General features: G+C 42.5%; 1 protein-coding gene across 1 annotated transcript in view; it reads left to right on the forward strand.

The window, feature by feature from the left end:
- The window catches only part of LOC126203230 (glucose dehydrogenase [FAD, quinone]), a 142,129-nt gene extending 124,526 nt beyond the window's left edge, over nt 1–17,603 (forward strand). Inside the window, exon 7 of the mRNA XM_049937475.1 lies at nt 15,806–17,603. Within this exon, the coding sequence (XP_049793432.1) occupies nt 15,806–16,315 (510 nt within the window). The 3' untranslated portion in view covers nt 16,316–17,603. The remainder of the gene's footprint in view (nt 1–15,805) is intronic.
- The last annotated feature ends 2,476 nt before the right edge of the window (nt 17,604–20,079 follow it).

The raw sequence follows: 20,079 nt of genomic DNA on the forward strand, positions 1-20,079 counted from the left end.
CCACATGACCAACAGTCGACTTGGGCACATCTCATGACATTCCGCAGTACATAGGGCTACTCGGATACTTTTGATCAGCTATTTTATACAGGGTGTACCATTTATCTTGACCACCCTAAATAACTGTTTGCCCACATGTAAATTACAAAATGTTTCAAGCAAATGTCCTTTAGCCATCAGGAAGACATCAATCAGCATGATTGCCTTCCTTGTAGCTTTCTTTTTTACAAAAATATGAACAGCAGTAGGACTTTTTTAAACGGCACTTTGTATTTTTTTATTCGGTAATTAATTTCCTCTCCTAAAGACCTATTAAAAATGTATCACAGTGTACCATTCACTGAAACACAACTTTATTAATTACATAATACAACATTGACTTTGAGCCCGAGATCACAAACTCATCCACTTGCTGGAGTTGTCAGAAAACAAATGAAAACCAAGTAAAAACATAACACAAAATTGACTTTGACTTTCCTGTACCATTGCCCAGGAGTAGGACGTTCAAAGATCAAAGTGGTGACCCTCGACACCGATACATTGGTGCACTCGTTGAATGAAAGAAGTATTTACTGCTTCCAGTGCTGCCTGCTGAAGAGAATTAAAAGCAAGCACAATACGTTCCTGCATGTCCCCGGGATAGACAAAGTCTTTAATGCATCTCCAAAGAAAAAAGTCCAGAGGATTTAAATCAGGAGACCTAGCAGGCCAAGTAACTGATCCTCCTCGACCAATCTATCTGGCAGTATACCTTCGGTTCAGAACACGGCGTGCACGCAAGTCATTAGGTGCTGGACATCGATGGTGTTGAAACCACATAAGCATTCTGGTTCTTAGCGACACTTCATTCAGAAAAGGAGTAAAATTCGTCTGAGGAAATTGGCATACGCTGCGCCGTTTAGACTACCCAGACGAAATAAGGGCCAATAATTGTAGTACCAAGTATCCCACACCAGACCTTAACCCTCCATTGACGCTGATATTCCACCTGTCTAAGCCATCGTGGGTTGTCGCTGGACCAATAATGCATGTTCTTTCTATTTACCTGTCCTTTGTTTGAGAAGAAACATTCATCGGCAAATAGAACATTGGAGAAGAAGGTCGGGTTTGCGAGGATTTGCTGCTTTACCCACTGACAGAACTGTACACGATTCTGGAAATCATTGCCATGCAATTCTTGATGTAGGTGTCCACGGTAAGGATGGAACAGGTAACGTGTAAGAATACGATGTACACTGGTTTTAGGAATGCCAATCGCGTGCTCACATGTGGATTCATAGCAACGGAAGCAATAACAGTAACTTCGGCAGCTCCGTCTGTGCGAGTGCTACGACGATTGCGTTGTCGTGGGTTGAAACTTCCAGTTTCCTGAAGCGTCGCAACAAGACGAGAAAACATCCGTCGGGAAGGTGGGTTCTTGCCAGGATATCGCTGTCTGTACAGCTCCGCTGCCTGCGTAGCAGCCGGCCGGAGTGACCGAGCTGTTCTAAGCGTTTCAGTCCGGAACCTCGCGACTGCTCTACGGTCGCAGGTTCGAATCCTGCCTCTGGCACGGATGTGTGTGATGTCCTTAGGTTAGTTAGGTTTAAGTAGTTCTAAGTTCTAGGGGACTAATGACCTCAGATGTTAAGTCCCATAGCGCTCACAGCCATTTCAACCATTTTGAACCTGCGTAGCATTTCGCTTATCTTCAACAACAAAAACCATAAAACAAACGTTATGTCGATGGAGTTTGTAGGAAGGACAGCCTTTACTGTATGCCTGCTCTACACAACAGTATTTAAAAGGACTAAACTACTGTACCAAATGTACCCGCACATAAGAAAACAGTATTGCAATTGTTGTTCTGCTAACTTAATTCCCCACAGATGAGTAGCATTTCTACCTTCTCTTCGTTGGTGTATATTCTATTCACACAACTCTTCAACTGACGATGGTTGACGGAATGACGGGTGTGCATTCTACTTATGTTTACATTTGTCCTCTGTCAACGTCAGCACGTGGATGTGTTCCATTACCCCGAGTACCTGCACTAAGCGCTAGGAGCGTCAACGTTGAAACATCCCCTTAGAAAAATTTATGAATTACTGTGCTGATAAACCTCTTACATTATTTGATCTTCAAACAGCTGAGCAGAACTGAACGTACTCAGACATTTCTCTCTTTACTTATTCTTATCAACACTAAACTGACACACAATATTTTTGGCGCAACGCAATCTGACTTTTAATAATCTCTACAAAAGAATGGCCCTAACTAACAATAACCTACACCTTCCATGAATCACTTACCTCACAAAAATCTTCGTTACACGAACTACTGCAATACAGTGAGCGCCGCTACTGCCAGCTAAATAAAAGATTCTAACTACTGAAGGCACTAACTACTGATAGGCATAGTTAGCAAATGAAAGATTTCGATATAAACAGACAATGTACGAGTAGTTACCTTAATAGTGTTCAAAAGTCATTATATATATATATATATATATATATATATATATATATATATATATATATATATTTTACTCTCTCTGATGGACACACGTCCAGATCATCCGCTCTCAAAACTCCGCCATCTCTCTTCCCACTTCCACCACTGTGGCGGCTCACCTCCAACTGCGCAACGCTGCGCGCTGTTAACAGCCAACTGCCCAACACTACAATAGCGAATATTACAACAATGCAAACCAGCCACAGACTGCACACAGCACAGTCAGTGATTTTCATACAGAGCGCTACATGGCGTTACCAACATAAAAACCTAAACAGCCTACTTACAACGTTAATGTTGTGTTATGTAATTAATAGCGTTGTATTTCAGTGAATGCTACACTGTGATAGGTCTTTAGGAGAGGAAATGAATTACCGAATAAAAAATAAAGGGTGCCATTAAAAAAGTCATACAGCTGTTCATATCTTTGTAAAAAACAAAGCTACAACGAAGGCAATCATGCTGATTGATGTCTCCCTGACGGATAAAGAACATTTGCTTGAACCATTTTGTAATTTGCATGTGGACAAACAGTTATTTATGGCGGTCAAGATAAATGGGACACCCTGTATATAGCACTGCCGCACGACGTTTGTGCCGAGAAAGGTTTTTAGAATGAAAGAGCACGACGACAGGGGCGTTTGATGCAACAGGTTTTTGCTTCAGGAAGCATGGGCGTTTACGCCTGCTTGTAAATAAATGGATTCAGGACTCAAGTCCATGTAACATGTTATTATTCTGTGTGTTAGCAATACGTCCAGAAAGTTCGGACTTAACGCTTTGTTACACTATCCATAACCGCACAACATCTAGACCTCCCTAGCCATTATTTCCTTGCACCATCGCTTCAGCTACAGGTTTCACCGACGACTCATTTAGTACCTCTCTCTCCGGTTAATTATGTTCTTTATTAGGCTCTGCCTCGTAACAGTATGCCTTTACTCCATACTCCATCAGTCCAGCGTATCTTAAACGGTCTGCTGCAATGTCACATTTCAAAGGCTTCGAATTTTTTATTTCGATCTTTCCCATTGTCCCTCTTTCGCACCCGTACCAAGCTGACCTCAACATATAATTTTTAGTAAGTCTTTTTCTGGGCATAAGAACTACATTCATGGATGTCAATGGCGGTTACTTTTTATAGTAATACTGGATGTCTCCTTCATGTGGCTCTTCCGACATTTACTGCATGTCGTGTAGCGTGCAAGAGAGGCTACATAACGCCGCTGAATATTTTTGACGCAGTGCTGTGGGGGAATAAATGTTGGTATAAATCTACTTAAGCTCGAATATGACAAATAAGTACCACAGAAGATGTATGTGGGCAAACTACCATGCTTCTTTCATTTTTTCGTCATATACTATGGGGACAAAATTTTGCAGCTGTGTAAAGGCAGACCATAAAAGCATAAATATTGCACTAGTTACGTTTCTTGTGCGAAGCACGAAGCTTTACAGTCATTCTCAGTTTCTGTAGGATCTGCATCTGCATTAACATTACATCTGCTTGTGTGTTGTTCCGTGCTTTATTTAGTATTGTGCCAGTGCGAAGAATAAACGTCGGGGGTGAATCATAGTATCACGACGACACGAAATATTGTCATGTACATACGGCCCACACCGTATTGGTAGTGAAGAAGAGGTCCTCACAATACGTGGTAACATGAATCCCCACCTAAATCTTGTGTTCACACGTTGTCGGACGAGTTCTGGTTGACCCGGTATATTCATAAGACCATTTGGTCTCGTTCTGATCTACCCCCCTCCTCTGTCTCACATTCGGTTTGTTTCGGACGAAGAGGTGTACGCCTGGGTACAATTATGGTTCCGCAGGCAACAACAAATAGTTTCCCATGAAGGCATTAACCGTTTCGTCTAACAGTTAAATAAATGTATTAACAGTTATGGCGATTACTTTTTAAACAACAAAAAGATTACTTACTTTTTCCATCTGTCCCGATTCCATTTTAATGTCCCTTATATTTATTAATCAATAAATATAGCAACAATTAACGTTCTATAGCCCACAAATTTTTGTTTACTGACTGTAAAATGTAGCAATTTTGAAACAAATTACGCCTCAGTCTATTTTTCCTGCTCGCAGAAAGCATATCCTGCTTTTAATAAATGACGGTTTGACTATACAGCTCAAAAATTTAAATGAAATTTTTGTAGATTTCGATAGGTAGTACCGATGATGTGATACTATACTTCTAGTGGACCTTGGTTAAGATCACGAAGGCGATCATGACCGAGTCGTGGTGGCGTGTTTCTTTTCCAGTTGCCAAGTTATTCTTTCCTTGTGTTATTTTATAACGTTCATTCCATAAATCATATTCGGTTTCTCTCTTTTCTCGTAATGAATCGAAATACTGGCCACACTAGTTGACTCCATAAAAGCATGAACTGGATGAACAATCAGACGCCCTGATCCACACGAGCTGATGCTCCTGGCTTCAACTAGATCAAAAACACTGTTGCTCCCTCCCCCTGTGGTCACGTCTGACCATCGCAAATGTGTTGTGCTATCATCGTAGTAACGCAAGTTCCAAAAAAGATTCACTTAAATGACAAGAAAATTTTTAACTATGGTCGCAAGTAGTGTGGCCTTCTTTGCCAACATCGAAGGTAGATATTTGGTCTTTTTACATGGACGATAGGCTGTTTCAAAACTTCAGTATCGATATTAACATATCGAAGTTAAAACTACCAACATTGATATTTTGGAAACATCTACTGTCACCGAACATCTATACTTCAAATAACATCTGTGCTGTATGGAATTTCATAACACTTATCAGTGAAGGTGCTTGCATTGGCAATCACAGAAATACATAGGTCTGATAGCAACAGGCGGCTGTGCTAAATATTCAGCCAACGTTAGCAACTGACACGAATAAAGCTGCAATATTTTCATAATTTGATAAGAAAACAAATCTTGTTTGTTTTTATCTTGTTATACTGATATTTCCCGTCATAAGACAGAGGATTTATTTCTTACTGTTCGTGGCGGTCAATGTAGAACGAGCTGTGTTCGCTTCAGTATTTACGTGAAAATATCAGGACCGTAAACGAAACATGTTTCGCCATTAACGACAACAGTATTTTGCGTCAGAACTCGGAGCGGTAACACCGTTGTTTCCCGAACCATGACCGAATTTCGACTCGAGTCCCGCGTCCTAGAACATCTGGAGCTGCCGGCAAGAGACTTGTTAGAGAAGCTACCCTCCAGTAGCTAAGAAGGATAACCAATAGCAGAGTTTCATGTGGCATTAGTATGGTAGTGAACCACACAAAATCGGCTCTCTGAGTACCCATATCCCGCAAAATTTCTGCTTCCTCCGTTAGGCGTGGCGCGAGTATACACAGTCTTTCTTCACAGGTATGGGCTGCTGAAAACTGAAGCACTAAACCTAATAACCGTTTCCAGGCGCAGAAAAGCCGCTATTGTCTGAACAACATGGATAAATCGGCAGTAGTGTGCTTGCTGTGGTGCTGGCTGACACCCCAATTACAGCTCCCCGAAACTTTTGTTCATCACGTGTAGAAGAGAGACGCACCATTTTAAGGGAACATCGCGTGCGTGCGGCCAATGAGGAAACGTGAACTATGACGGCGTTATTACCAAATGCGTACAAACAGTTGAGCGTGCTGTTATTCTTTTCTTGGCATTCATCGTAGAATGAAGCCGCTCCATGACAACGCACCTCCCCACATCGCAAAAGTCGTAACGCAGTGGCTACGCCAGCTCAATTGGGAGGCACTCGAGCACACGCCCTATAGTGCTGATCTCTGCCCTCGGGATTTTCGTGCCTGCGGTCCCTTAAAAAAGGCCCTGAAAGGTCGAGGATTCAGGACGTACAGCGGGCAGTTACGGACTTCTTCGCACAGCAGGGCGAGGTGTTTTACCAAGCGGTTGTCTTCAACCCGATTCGTCGGCGGCATGACTGCAATAAATAACCGAATATGGCGAAAAAGTTGCTGTTTATTACATGAACTCATTGGTATTATGTCCGGAAATTACTAGAAGTGGTTTTCAAAGTTCTTGTGTTTAAGATCTGCATACGTAGTTTCGAAAGATCTAGATGTACGGCAACGAACTATGCGCGGTAAAACGTTTAATGGAGCGCTGTCAGAAACCTGGTTTACCAGCCTCAGCTCAAGTAAAACTGCTTTCGCTTTTTCTACGGCCAGAATAATTGCCGACGAAATGGGAGCACCGCATTTGTTCGACCTTGTCAGCGTTCTACTTCTGATATTAATTAAACTACGCTAACATTTTCACGCCACAGCTGCAGACCATCCGTTGCAAATTGCTAATCGTATTTTTATTTTCGTCTCTGAAAAGTTAGTAGGACAAATCATACGACAGGAAGCGTCTAAACGCCACCAAATGCACTGATGAACTCTTCTGAGGCAATGTTTCAATGACTTTCGTTTTCAGTATTCTAGGATGTACCCCTCCAACAAATTTCATGTGTACTTTCACTGCTCCAAATCTGTATGTCTTGGTCGGTGATATATGTTGTCAAATGGTTACTTTCATGCTCTATAGTCATGGTCAGGAAGTCTTATCCTGAGGAAATGAGTTACAAAATAATCTACTTCCCCAGTGCATAAACGGCTAGACCATGGTATGATTGTTTGCATTTATATTTTTATTATATACACAATATGTTTAAAGTCTGTTTTTAGCTAACCACATACAAATATTAGCTGTTCAAAGCTTTCTCTATGAAAGATGCGAAGCTGTCAAGTAAAAATGATTTGGAACAGTTTTTATCGTCTATTGCTGATGCAATTTTATTGTGAAGAAGTTTGACTATTTATATGACTACATAATTTTCCTCTTTATCTCTCAAAGTCAGATTAATTCATTAAAAAAATGAAGATAATTTTCACTTCTTATTTCTGTGTACGAATGCTAGAGTTGTTTTCAGTCGTTTTTAATGGTTTCTAATGCTGTTTTAATATATCGTATTGCGTATCCATTTATTAAGAGGATATCTGGGATAGTGTACTGCGTACAATCATTATTTCCCAATGAATATTTTAAGTCTAACTGTAGAACTTCGCGAGAACGTTATTTCTCGCAACAGTAATCAGCGGTTGCATAAAAGCAAAGCAAGGTATCTCTAATTTTCGGTAGAAAATTTAACTATGCCAAGTAGTACAAAACATTTCTTAATGTATAAGAAGACGTGACTTCCAATTCAACTGATTAGAAGTATGCACGTCCAGAAATACTTTTGAAATGTGTCTGAGTCCATTGGTCCCTAGACTTACACACTACTTAAACCAACTTATGCTGAGGACAACGCACACACCAACGCACACACACACGCACACACACACACACACGCACACACACACACACACACACACACACACACACACACACACACACACACACACACACGACCGAGGGAGGACTCGAATCACCGGCGGGAGGGACTTCCAATGAAATGGCTCTGAGCACTATGGGACTTAACTTCTGAGGTCATCAGTCCCCTAGAACTTACAACTACATAAACCTAACTAACATAAGGACATCACAAACATCCATGCCCGAGGCAGGATTCGAACCTGCGACCGTAGCAGTCACGCGGTTCCAGACTGTAGAGCCTAGAACCGCTCGGCCACTTCGGCCGGACGGGAGGGACTGCCCAGAAATATTGAACACACTAATAACCTTTGTTTCCAACCCCGTTAGGCTGCTATAGTTGGTGTTACATCCTGCTTTGTTCAGAACTATATGAACTGTTTCTCTTGTGCTTTAAATGATTGTTCACTTACAGTAACGTCATTACTCATGTGTTAATTCTTTCAATTTGTGCAGTTTGACCATGTAATTTTTTTGAACCACGCTAATTAAGCTGTTATATGTCACTCTGCTTCCTATTACTTAAATGTAAAGTAAATTATTAATTCAGTGCTGAGTCGCAAAAAATTTAAATTTTGCTAAAAGAATAGAAGAATTTGCAAAACCTTAAACAGAATAACGAGAGAAAATTTTAGCCAACTTTGGTTTAGTATATTAACTGTTTGGTCTCTCAGTATGCCTTTTACAAAAACTACAGAAATTACGTGCTTTGTCTCATAGAAATTGTCAATTAGTGCACTATTTGTTCAGTTTCTCGTTAGCTCTGGTGAGAGTAGTCCAGAATAGGAAGAAGTTGGAAGTCATTGTTAAAGGCTCCAGCGACAACGTTGCCAAACAGCAGGGATGCAGCAACAGCAGTAGTGGCGCTATTGTCGAACGTTGTCTGTTATTTCAAAAGAGTCGAGTATGAGTATTTAAAATAAGTGAAATGGAATGTATTACACAATGAATCAACAGTCCCGAATTTATCAAACTTTGTGGAGATGTTCATCAAATTCTATTAGGAACTGGTGTAGTTCATCAACATCAGTATGATGTCTGATGTCTACGGTTAAGAATTCACTCTTGTATTCGTTGTAGCATGTTTGCAGGCAGCCTCCGACTCCATCCCCTGAAATTTCTTGCCACGCCTGAAACACATGATGCTGATGGAGATTGCTGGCCGGAAATAGTATGAAAGTATAAGTCTTTCCATCGCATCTCAAACATGCTCTACGGGTGACAAATAATGGGCCAGGCGGGCTAGTCCGTACATTCCTCAGTGCTTTTGTGGTGTAAACTAAAGCGCGGAGTTCCACATTATCTCGCTGGAGTATGCCGTTTGGTACCCTGACCATGAAGGATATGACAGTATGGTTTACCACTGTTGTCAAATATTGGCGGGCATTCAGCCTCGCTTCAGTGATTAGCTAATTTGTCCCATTATCGTACCTAATGGCTCCCCACACCACGATTAGAGGAGCTGGAGAGGTATGAGCCTGGAGAATCTCTGGCTCCGGTAACCTTTCACAGGCCGTCTACGGACTCGTTGGCGTCGATGTGACTGCCACAAGCAGAAGCGAGGCTCAGCGCCGAACAACACATAACCCGTTGAGCGTCCCTGTTCATTCTGGCTCTGTGTTGACCGCGGTATGGTGTCAGCGGTGAACTATGCATGGCGAGGTCTGAATACCAGCGGTTGGTGGTGACATTCTGGCTGCACCTTCAGTCCGGGTTTCAGCTGCTGTCAGTAGAGTCGTCAAAACCAATCGAACAATTCTACTATCTTCTCGTGGTGTAGCCCTTGTAAGAAGGACTTGTGCGTTCACGTAGCCATCAATCGTTCTACAGTCAACTGTCTTTGCTATCAGCTGTTATAATGGACCCATGTCTCTCATGCCACCAATGACAAGACCTTTGTAAAAATTCTAAAAATAGCAAAAGTTTCCCCATGTGCATCCTCTGAACACGCTGTGTCCTCCGATCTCCGACTGGTTTAGTAATGGCGTATTTGTATACTGAAAATATGCTCGTATAAGGTTGAATCGGCATATCCCACGGCACTGAAGTGATGGAGTGTAAGTTTGGTTGCGTTTGGTGAACACTTTCAATTTCTGTCAGCCCATTAATGTGCTTTGAATAGGTAATTACGCCGAAAAAGACACATGTCATAGACTACATTAGTAGTATTGCGCAGGGGAAATGCAGCTTCTTTATGTTACACCCTTCTTCTCAACGTAGTAGTCCGTTTGCTAGGTCCCACCCCCCACCCCCACAAAAAAATCCTGTCTGACTGAGCTACAAAAAATCATGAACAAGCGATGTACACGGTGTGAACAAAAATACGAAAACACCAAAAACACAATACATCAGCACACCTAATGTGGAGCAGGAAACCCGTTGGCATTCAAAACAGCTTCCAGTGGGCTCGGAGTGGATAAATACAGGTCCTCTATGGTTTTGAAAGGTCATCTTATACCATTTTGCCCGTAAAATTGTGGCAAGTTGATGTAACGACCACCGAGGTGGATAGCGATGAAGCGCCCTTCCCTCCAAAACAACCCGCACGGGATCCATACTGCCGAGATCTGGTAACTACGGTGGCCAGGGCAGGCGCGGCAGTTCATCCTGGTGCTGACAGAACCAGTCCTGGACGGAGGAGCGCTCTGTCGTCTGGGGAAGCAGCATCACAAACTGTAGCATACGATGGACCTGATCAAAGAAAACGGTCACTCAATTCTTGGTAGTAATGCGACCCAGCAGAGTAATCATGGTGGCCGTGGAGTACCGCGGTATGGCGCGCCCAAATCGTCACCGAGCCCCCCGCCACGTTTCACTCTTGGGACTTAAACTTGAAACGTCCCCTTAGAAAACTTATACATGACTGTGCTTAGACTGACACACAATATTTTTAGCACAACGCAATCTGACTTTCAAAAATCCCTACAAAAGAATGGCCCTGACTAACATTAACCTATACCTTTCACAAATCACTCACCTCACAGAAATCTTCGTTACTCGAACTACTGCAATACAGCGAGTGCCACTACTGCCAGCTAAATAAAAGATTCAAACTACTGAAGGCGCTAACTACTGATAGGCATAGTTAGCAAATGAAAGATTTTGATAGAGAACAAACAATATATTTACCTTAATAGTGCTCAAAAGTCATAATATATATAGCAGTTCATGACAAATTACAAAACTCCGCCATCTCTCTCCCCACATCCACCACTGCTGGCGGCTCACCTCCAACTGCGCAACGCTACGCGCTGTTAACAGCCAACAGCCCAACACTACAATGGCAGACAATAATGCAAACTAGCCACAGACTGCACACAGCACAGCCAGTGATTTTCATACAGAGCGCTACGTGGCGTTACCAATAAGAAAACCTAAACAGCCTACTTACAAACTCTGCCAGAAGTTAGGAACAGTGTGAAACAAGGCTCATACGACCAAACGCGTTCATTCTATTGCTCCACAGTCCAAGTATTATGGCTTCGGCGCCAGATTTTCTCTTTACTGATCAGTGGTTTTGGAAACCAATGTGCCCTGTGATTCTGTGCTTACGGAGCTCCCTTCGTCTTGTTCTGGTGCTGACAGTCCTCTAGTGCGACAGTGGCTTTTGCAGCTGTCGTCTTCTCATTCCTCGTCACAATTCTATTCAATTATCTCCTATCACTCTACACACACTTACGTCAGAGTTGTGATTTAGCGGCTATTTTTCGCTTTCTCTGCAAACGGTATAAATCTTCGACACGATGCCTCCAGAAGCACCGAACACTTCAGTTACCTTGATATGGAATCACCCACCATACTATAATGGACCTACACTTCCTGTTAATTAGGATTTTTGAAGCACACGTGTCCTTAATATTTCCTGTTGTTTGGGAATGACATCTTTTATGAAGAATAATGAATATCCGAATAAGTGCAAATACAGTTATAATCGAATCGTTATCGCGTGACTACTTTCGCGCGATAACAACAAACGAAAGCAGTTTCGAGAAAAAGGTAAAAATATGAAATATTTAGTGAAGCTTGGAATAAATAAAATGAATCGGTTATAATTTTAGGTTGAAAATTACTTAAGAACGGTCGCCAGTTCATCGTGTGATCAAATATTACTGTTTGATTATTAATTGTTTATAGACTGTAATTACGTACTAATAAATGAATTATAATCAGGCGACAACGGAATCAAAAACAGTGACTCGAGCTCAGGTGCAAAAACACAATTCATACCATGACTTAAAGTTGATCAGAAACCAGCAAAGTAATTTGTACTGAACACATGCACGTAGAAGTTAATTGTTCGCAAATTAGATCGCTTAATGAATAGCTTCGCACTTTAATGCTAAACTGTTGCTGATTTTAGAAAGACAAATATTCGTAAATACTTGTTTTGTATTATAGTAAGTTATTTCTGGAAAGTTTGTGATGTTTCATTTAGCGAAGAATAAGTAATTTTACACTATACTGTTACGAAATACAAGCAGAGTTTGCAATTCTGAATTTATATTTTGTCAACATTCATTTAAATTACGATTTTCCTCTTTTAATGTTCGTCATTACTGTTTTGTTAGTAGTTCTGAAGAAACAAACTTCACTGCTGTTAAATGACATTTCTAGATAGTTCTCAATTTTGTAAATTGGACTTCTGTATCTTAGTAACCAAAATTCAGTAAGCTCATTATCACTTTCAATATTTTACTGTTCTTTCACTGGTGGTATGCTCGGAGTAGATAACCGTTCATTTACACTGTAGCAGTTGCTGCAGTAGCTAATCTGTTTTTCAATTAAGAAAAACTGCTACGCTGACTAGCCTTGTACAATATATAGATGAAACTGGTCGCATCTTACTCTGACGAGTTGCTTCAGGCTTTCTTTATCGTCACTCCATAGAACACGTTTGGGCCACAGTACACTTCTTGAATGTTAGTTCCTCTTGACGACAATGTACTGTGCCCATTTACAACCACATAATACGCCTGTCAGTATACTGAAAATCTTGCAATTTACTCCTAATATTCCCGCACACCGAATTTGCACTTGACCCACCTATCGCTAACAACTCCCTCCGCCGACTGCTTCTGCCCGACTCCGCGCTTAGGCGCCCAGCGACAATACTCCTTACTTGAAATGTCTTTAGCTGTATACAGCAGCAAACTCCCTTGACTAGGCCAGTGTTTATACTACATCATTATTACAACATTCTTTTTTAATTTGTTCGTTTGAATTAATCTTTTGGCTTTTATTATATGGCAACATTAATAAAATAATAAAAGGTATATACAGGATGACAGTTATTGAACTATATGAAATAAAATTGTCATAACTTGTGAACGGTTTGCCTTAGGACGCTTAGACTGCACGATTTGCCGCGGGGCGTGGTGGGAGTTAGTATACACACGCGCACGTGCAGCCCACTTCCATGTGTATGGGATCGTCAGAAGACAAAAGTGGCGCATTTGGGGGACTGAGAATCCGAATTTCGCAACTGAGAAGTCTGTTCATCCTCAACGGATGACCGTGCGGTGTGTAGTGGCCAGTCAGGGGATAATCCAGGCAACATTTCTTTATGGCACAGTGCGTACGTGAAAGTTTTGGAAGATGATTTCATCTCCATTATCTAGTTACTATGATTTCGATAAGATGTGGGTCATTCAAGACGGAGATCAACCCCATCGAAGCAGGAGAGTGTTTAATGTCCTGGAGGAGCACTTTGGGGACCACATTCTGGCTCTAGGATAGCCAGAGGCCACTGGCATGGGCCTCGATTGGCCGTGATATTGTCCGGATCTGAACACATGCTATATTAAGATGCGCAGCAACACTCCCGAAACCATTTCTGATCTGAAAACAGCCATTGAGAAGGTAATCGACGGCACGGATGTTCCGACACTTCAGCGGGTCATGCAGAATTTCGCTATTTGTCTGCGCGGAATCATCGCCAATGTTGGCAGGCATATCGAACACGTCATAACCTAAATCTGAATATCTGTAGTGACGTTTACATGTTGTATAAAGTGTGTGCACGGCGTAGTTTGTAACTAATTTTCGTTTCTTTTATATATATATAGTTGAGTAACTGTCACCCTGTATGACAAAATTACGTCATAGTTACATTATGGTTACAGAATACGAAAAAATTATTAGGCACTGTGCTGTCGTGTTACAGTACGAACACCAGTAAAATGTTTTCGCTTTACAAGCCGCCAGGTAATGGAGCTTCTGGAACTTTGCACAGAGGGCCGGAATGGTTGGTCAGCTCCTAAGAGAGACTCCTTCCCACCGCGGGACGGAGTGGCGTTACACGCCGCGTCTCAAACTGCCTCTCCCGCGTCCCTACAAGCGTCGAGCCTACGTCTCAATGTCCAGAGCCCACCTCCGTGCCCTACTAAGCTTGAAACCCTGGTCTCTCTTGCAATTGTTGCTGTTTATTCAAATTCCGGCCGCTTCTTTGATGACAAAATCCCAGTATGGCGTGGTCTTGAGAAATCGGCCGCGGCTGAACATTGCCTAGAAGACGGGCACGAAAGAAAGTTTCAAAAACCACGTTATACTGAGATTCGAGTATCAAAGAAGCGGCCGAAATTAGAATAAACAGCAACGATTTTAACAGAGTCCAGGGATACACAGTTAGTAGGACATGGAGGTGGGATTTCGACATCAAGCGAAAGTAAAGACGTAGGCTTTACGCTTGTAGGAACGCGGGAGCGACAGTTTCAGCCGTGGCACCAGCCGCTTGCGCTGACGTTTGGAGCTGGCCAATTTACATTCCGCGCATGCGGCACTCCGACGCTCTCTGGAAGGCTCCAGGAGCTCCATTACATGTATATACGCAGAACACCGTGCCATCCCTGGCAGTTTGCGATTTCAGTTCCTGATGACGACAGCGGAGACAGCTGCTGGAAGCTCGAGTGTGCTATTTGAAATGACGCAGCTTGTAAACCGAGAAGATTGTATTGAAGCGTGGTGCTGCGAAAGACTCCAACGATGCAATACGAACACCAACAATTTTTCCACGTTCTAATTCATGTAGCTTTAACATAATGCACTCAGAACTACGAAGTTCACTGTTCTTACCACGGTTGACACTTGCAACGTTTTGAAGACACTGACACACAGTTGGTAGAGCACTTGGCCGCGAAAGGCAAAGGTCCCGAGTTCGAGCCTCGGTCGGGTACACAGTTTTAATCTGCCAGGAAGTTTCATATCAGCGCACACTCCGCTGCAGAGTGAAAATCTCATTCTGGAAACATCCCCCAGGCTGTGGCTAGACCATGTCTCCGCAATATCCTTTCTTTCAGGAGTGCTAGTTCTGCATGGTTCGCAGGAGAGGTTCTGTAAAGTTTGGAAGGTAGGAGACGAGGTAATGGCAGAAGTAAAGCTGTGAGTACCGGGCGTGAGTCGTGCTTCAGTAGCTTAGTTGGTAGAGCACTTGCCCGCGAAAGACAAAGGTCCCTAGTTCGAGTCTCGGTCCGGCACACAGTTTTAATCTGCCAGAAAGTTTCATATCAGCGCACACTCCGCTGCGGAGTGAATCATTCTGGAAACATCCCCCAGGCTGTGGCTAGACCATGTCTCCGCAATATCCTTTCTTTCAGGAGTGCTAGTTCTGCATGGTTCGCAGGAGAGGTTCTGTAAAGTTTGGAAGGTAGGAGACGAGGTAATGGCAGAAGTAAAGCTGTGAGTACCGGGCGTGAGTCGTGCTTCAGTAGCTTAGTTGGTAGAGCACTTGCCCGCGAAAGACAAAGGTCCCTAGTTCGAGTCTCGGTCCGGCACACAGTTTTAATCTGCCAGAAAGTTTCATATCAGCGCACACTCCGCTGCGGAGTGAAAATCTCATTCTGGACTGCACAGTTGTCACTCGTGGTGTAACGCAGATGCTCGGCTAGCACCAGCACTTACGTTGAGACGCCCACTCGTCGCGACGTGTTGCAGAGCCGCGGGCGCGTGCGGCTGGCGAGCGCGGACCCGCTGCGCTACCCGCTCATGTACCACAACTACCTGACGCACCCGCACGACGTGGCGGTGCTGCGCGAGGGCGTCAAGATGGCGCTGGCGCTGGCCGAGACGGCGGCGCTGCGGCGGTTCGGCGCGCGCTTCCACCGCGTGCCGGTGCTGGGCTGCCGCCACCTGCCGCCCTTCACCGACCAGTACTGGGAGTGCGTGGTGCGCCAGTACACCATGACCATCTACCACATGTCGGGCACCTGCAAGATGGGGCCCGCCGCCGACCCGCTCGCCGTCGTCGACGACCAGCTGCGCGTGCGCGGCGTGTCGGGGCTGCGCGTCGTCGACGCCTCCGTCTTCCCCACCATCCCCAGCGGCAACATCAACGCGCCCGTCATCATGGTCGCAGAGAAGGCCGCCGACCTCGTCAAGCAGGCGTGGCTGCCCAGGGGCAAGCGGGGCGCCAACCAGACCGCGGCAGACCAGCCGGTCAGGTGACCCACCACGCCTCCGGACCTCTCTCGCTTCCGTACAACGCTCTACCTCAGACGAAAGCGCGTCGTCGAACGGAACATTCTTCCTGAAGACCGATGTGGTCTGCACGGACAGGCTGCACGTAGCGTACCAATCTCTGGGAAGTGGTCAGAACCGAGACGAGAGTTTCGAACATGAGAGACGTCTGTGTGGAAATGATTCAGCCTTCTGTTACAGTTCGTGAAAGGTTTATAAGACCGTAGGTCGTCTGTAGGCTTCTATATACGGAGTACAATTTCGCTACGCATCCTTCAACAACAGATTAATTGTAACAGATTCTCATACGTGATCAAATGATTCCCAAGTGGTAACTATTTGCAATACAAACAAATTAATTAATGTGACCGTAAGGTAGACTTAATTGAAATTACGGTTGGCCGTGGACTTCGTGTTTGTGCATCAACACCTGTCGTACCCGTTTAAGAACATAAAAGAAAAATGAAACGAGCTTTAATCAAAATGCAGCGTCCTGATTATTTTCGTCCATAGATAACGAAAATGTAAGAATGTTTCTCGTTGGTTTAAATCGTGCACAGATTGTAAATATGAAGGTTTTAATGATGTTACTGCTAATGTTCCAAAAAGACCACATTCAGCTATTCCCAGCCGTTAAGTCCTCAATTTCAGTTTTATACAGTTGCGTCTTGCTAGAATGCTACAGTATCGAAGCGTTTGCCCAGAAATGCGAACTGTTTATTTATCAGTATCTGCTGAGGCCTTACGGCCTTTTTCTGCACAAGTTTGTCAGTACATCAACACACTCTTAATGCAGTTCAGGTGTACATATATTTATTCTTTAACAATTGCCCTTAGCGTCTGTTTGGTACCCTAAGCGTCTAGAAGTAAAATAACAGTGTACTATAAACTTTGAAAATTACTTCTTGCATTTTAGTAGTTTGAATTTGAAATATGTATGTTCCTAATGTGAAGATATTGCTTCAATAGGAAATACACTTCAAACTGTCATCTTGTGCATTTTGAGCCCATATACTTGACAATTATGCACCGACGGCGAACTACCTGATTGTGTTATGGTGTTAGACAATACGTTTTCATTAAAGTCCATATTCTCCTTTCCCTTTTCTTTAGAGGGTTCTCACATCACCACTTTCATGACCTACTGAATGAGAGATCCCCGATTTTGACTTAAATGATTCTGTTGTTTTATGATTTACAAATATAGTCCAGGAAGGCAAAAAGGAGAGAAATATCGGAAAGTCATTATATTTCTTGAAAATTGTATTTGATTACAGGGGAGATAATTTATAAAAAATTATTTCTTATTCAGTAGAACCAAGACATTTTTTCTTAATTATTTATTAATATTTCATGAGTTCTTTATCTTAGTTCCTAATTACTAACTTTATACTGGAGAACTGATACGATAGTATACTGTGTTGTTTTACGTCTGCTATCGTACATTGATACATAATAATAAAATAAATATAAATCGATTTTAATTTTTGTCCCAATCTAGACTAGGACTTGAAAAAGCTCACCAAAGACTACTAATTATTTCGTATATAATACTTGAATGGATTGATCAGGCACATAGAAATAATTATCTAGAAGGAGACTATTAGTATATTTTCATGTATTCGTTTTCCTTAATATCATTTACCCTTGTGTAAGAAACAGCTCCTAAAATCCTGGGATAACTGTTCATATGTAACAAATCAAAAAGTAAATATATATCAATTTTTAATATCTGTATTCGTGCAAAGCTGAAAACTGGTGCTATGTCTGTGTTTTAATATCATGAAGATTTGACTGCATTTCCTAGGGATGCATTGTGCGCCTACAAAGTTTGTCAGATATTATCACCGATTAACACAGTTGTATTTGGCAAATTTCATGCAGTTTTGTGGAAATATATTTCATATTTTTATATGAATTAGGATTACAAAAACTATTTTACGATCCCTTCCATTTCCTAACCAAAAAATGAAATATGTACCATTATCCAATGTGTTACATTTTCAATCAGGACTGTTGGCAATGCTGGTGATGTGTAATTGTTAAGTGATTTTGTGAGATATGGTCGAAAATTTGTTATTTCACTCGTGGGCCAGCCACGGATGGCAATGACATGCTTCACTGAAGGAAAAAAAGAGACATCTATTGTGTGTAAACTTTTTTGTGATTTGTCTATTAATCTTTCACTTCCTATAATAATAAGAAATAAATATATACAATACAGATTTACGTCATTCAACAAAAATTCACAAATATAGAATAGTATACTCGTTTTAATCTCTCATAGATTACAGAAATCCATGACGGGAAGTTATAAGTAGTTGCGTGAAATACAAATTACGATTTAGCGAGCGTCTCATTACTTTTATATTTGAATCGCTGTTTACTTTACTGGCTTTCCAGATAGCTACACGTGATAGAGCCAATAATTTCTGGCATCATTAGTCCATGACTGGACTGTGGCAGTCATGTGTTTTTGTGTAATTGTGCCTCGTAAGATTAGCAGGCGGTACACGTGAAGTTTATGACATGGTCTGTGTTGTCGTCTTTAACTCTGTATAAAAGTTCTCTTGCTTCAGAGTTTAAGTTCACTTTCATCTGATGTCACTGTATCTTCTGCTTTCGGAAATGAAAATAACTTCTGTGCGTCCCAGAACAACGAAACATTATTTAGGTGGGACAATTACGAGACCATACATGGTTTATGCGTTTACGATTACTGAATCAGTTAAAATACAACTGTTTCAGAACGTTCCGCTGGAAGGTTTTGCATGTTTTTACTTCTGCTGTTTTTAAGATCTGAGGCGTCTTATACGTTTACATGAAAAATTCAGCAAATGAAGCCACAGTGAGGAAGAAATGATCGTATGGCATTTTTGGTCGTGAGACCTCTTCTGGGGTTTTTCGGCCGCGTATGCACTGCCTTTTCTTTGAGGCCACCTCGGCGACGTGAGCAGTGATGGTGAAATGGTGGTAACGGTAGCCCAGCGCCCAGTCACAAAGCAGGTGACATCTTGTAGCCGGTCCTTCGCATCGCAGTCAACCGCGCTGGCAAGGCAGTCGGCGAAATGATCATCGTAATAGTTTTCCTTCGCGAGACGCGTCATTTCATCCTCTTGACGTCGTCTTTTTGGTAGACGACTTTCTCAGCGTCAAGATCTGTCGGGAAGGGAAGCTATTTTCGTCCGTTGTGTGACGCAATTTATGCAGGACAAAAACTATTTAGCCATTGCTCCAGTGGCTGGCATAGTTTATGTAGGCATTTTAAAATTATCAACGCATTCAATCTTCTCTGTGCGTTACAGAGACACGAAAATTACGTTAATCTATAGCGAGTTACTGAATAACTGACGCCCCTGACTGAAGGTGTAGAAATGTCAGGAGGTTCATCTTTCATCATTGGTCTTCATACAACAGTTTAGAGCTCGGTATCAACTTCTTCAAAAAATAAATAAAGAAAGAAAGAAAGAAAAAATTGTTACGTGGGCATAATCTCCCGGGAGTACCTGCAGGGGCATTGTCGCACTACTAGTGGCTAGAGGTAGTCTTGCTTTGATTGAGGCTGTATAAAGTAAGTCCCTTTACATTCCCGACTTAGCCCACCATAACCTCTTATATTTCGGGCAAAACGATTTCTGATGTGTGCATTCCTGCGATCTGTAATGAGAGACCGACACAAGATATCAAAATCAGGTGTGGCAGACCACCTTGCGTTGTACCCACGCCGTGCCTGGAATCAGTCATGACAGCTG

This window comes from Schistocerca nitens, chromosome 9 (genome assembly GCF_023898315.1).
Source record: "Schistocerca nitens isolate TAMUIC-IGC-003100 chromosome 9, iqSchNite1.1, whole genome shotgun sequence".
In the NCBI taxonomy this organism is placed as follows: Eukaryota; Metazoa; Arthropoda; class Insecta; order Orthoptera; family Acrididae; genus Schistocerca; species Schistocerca nitens.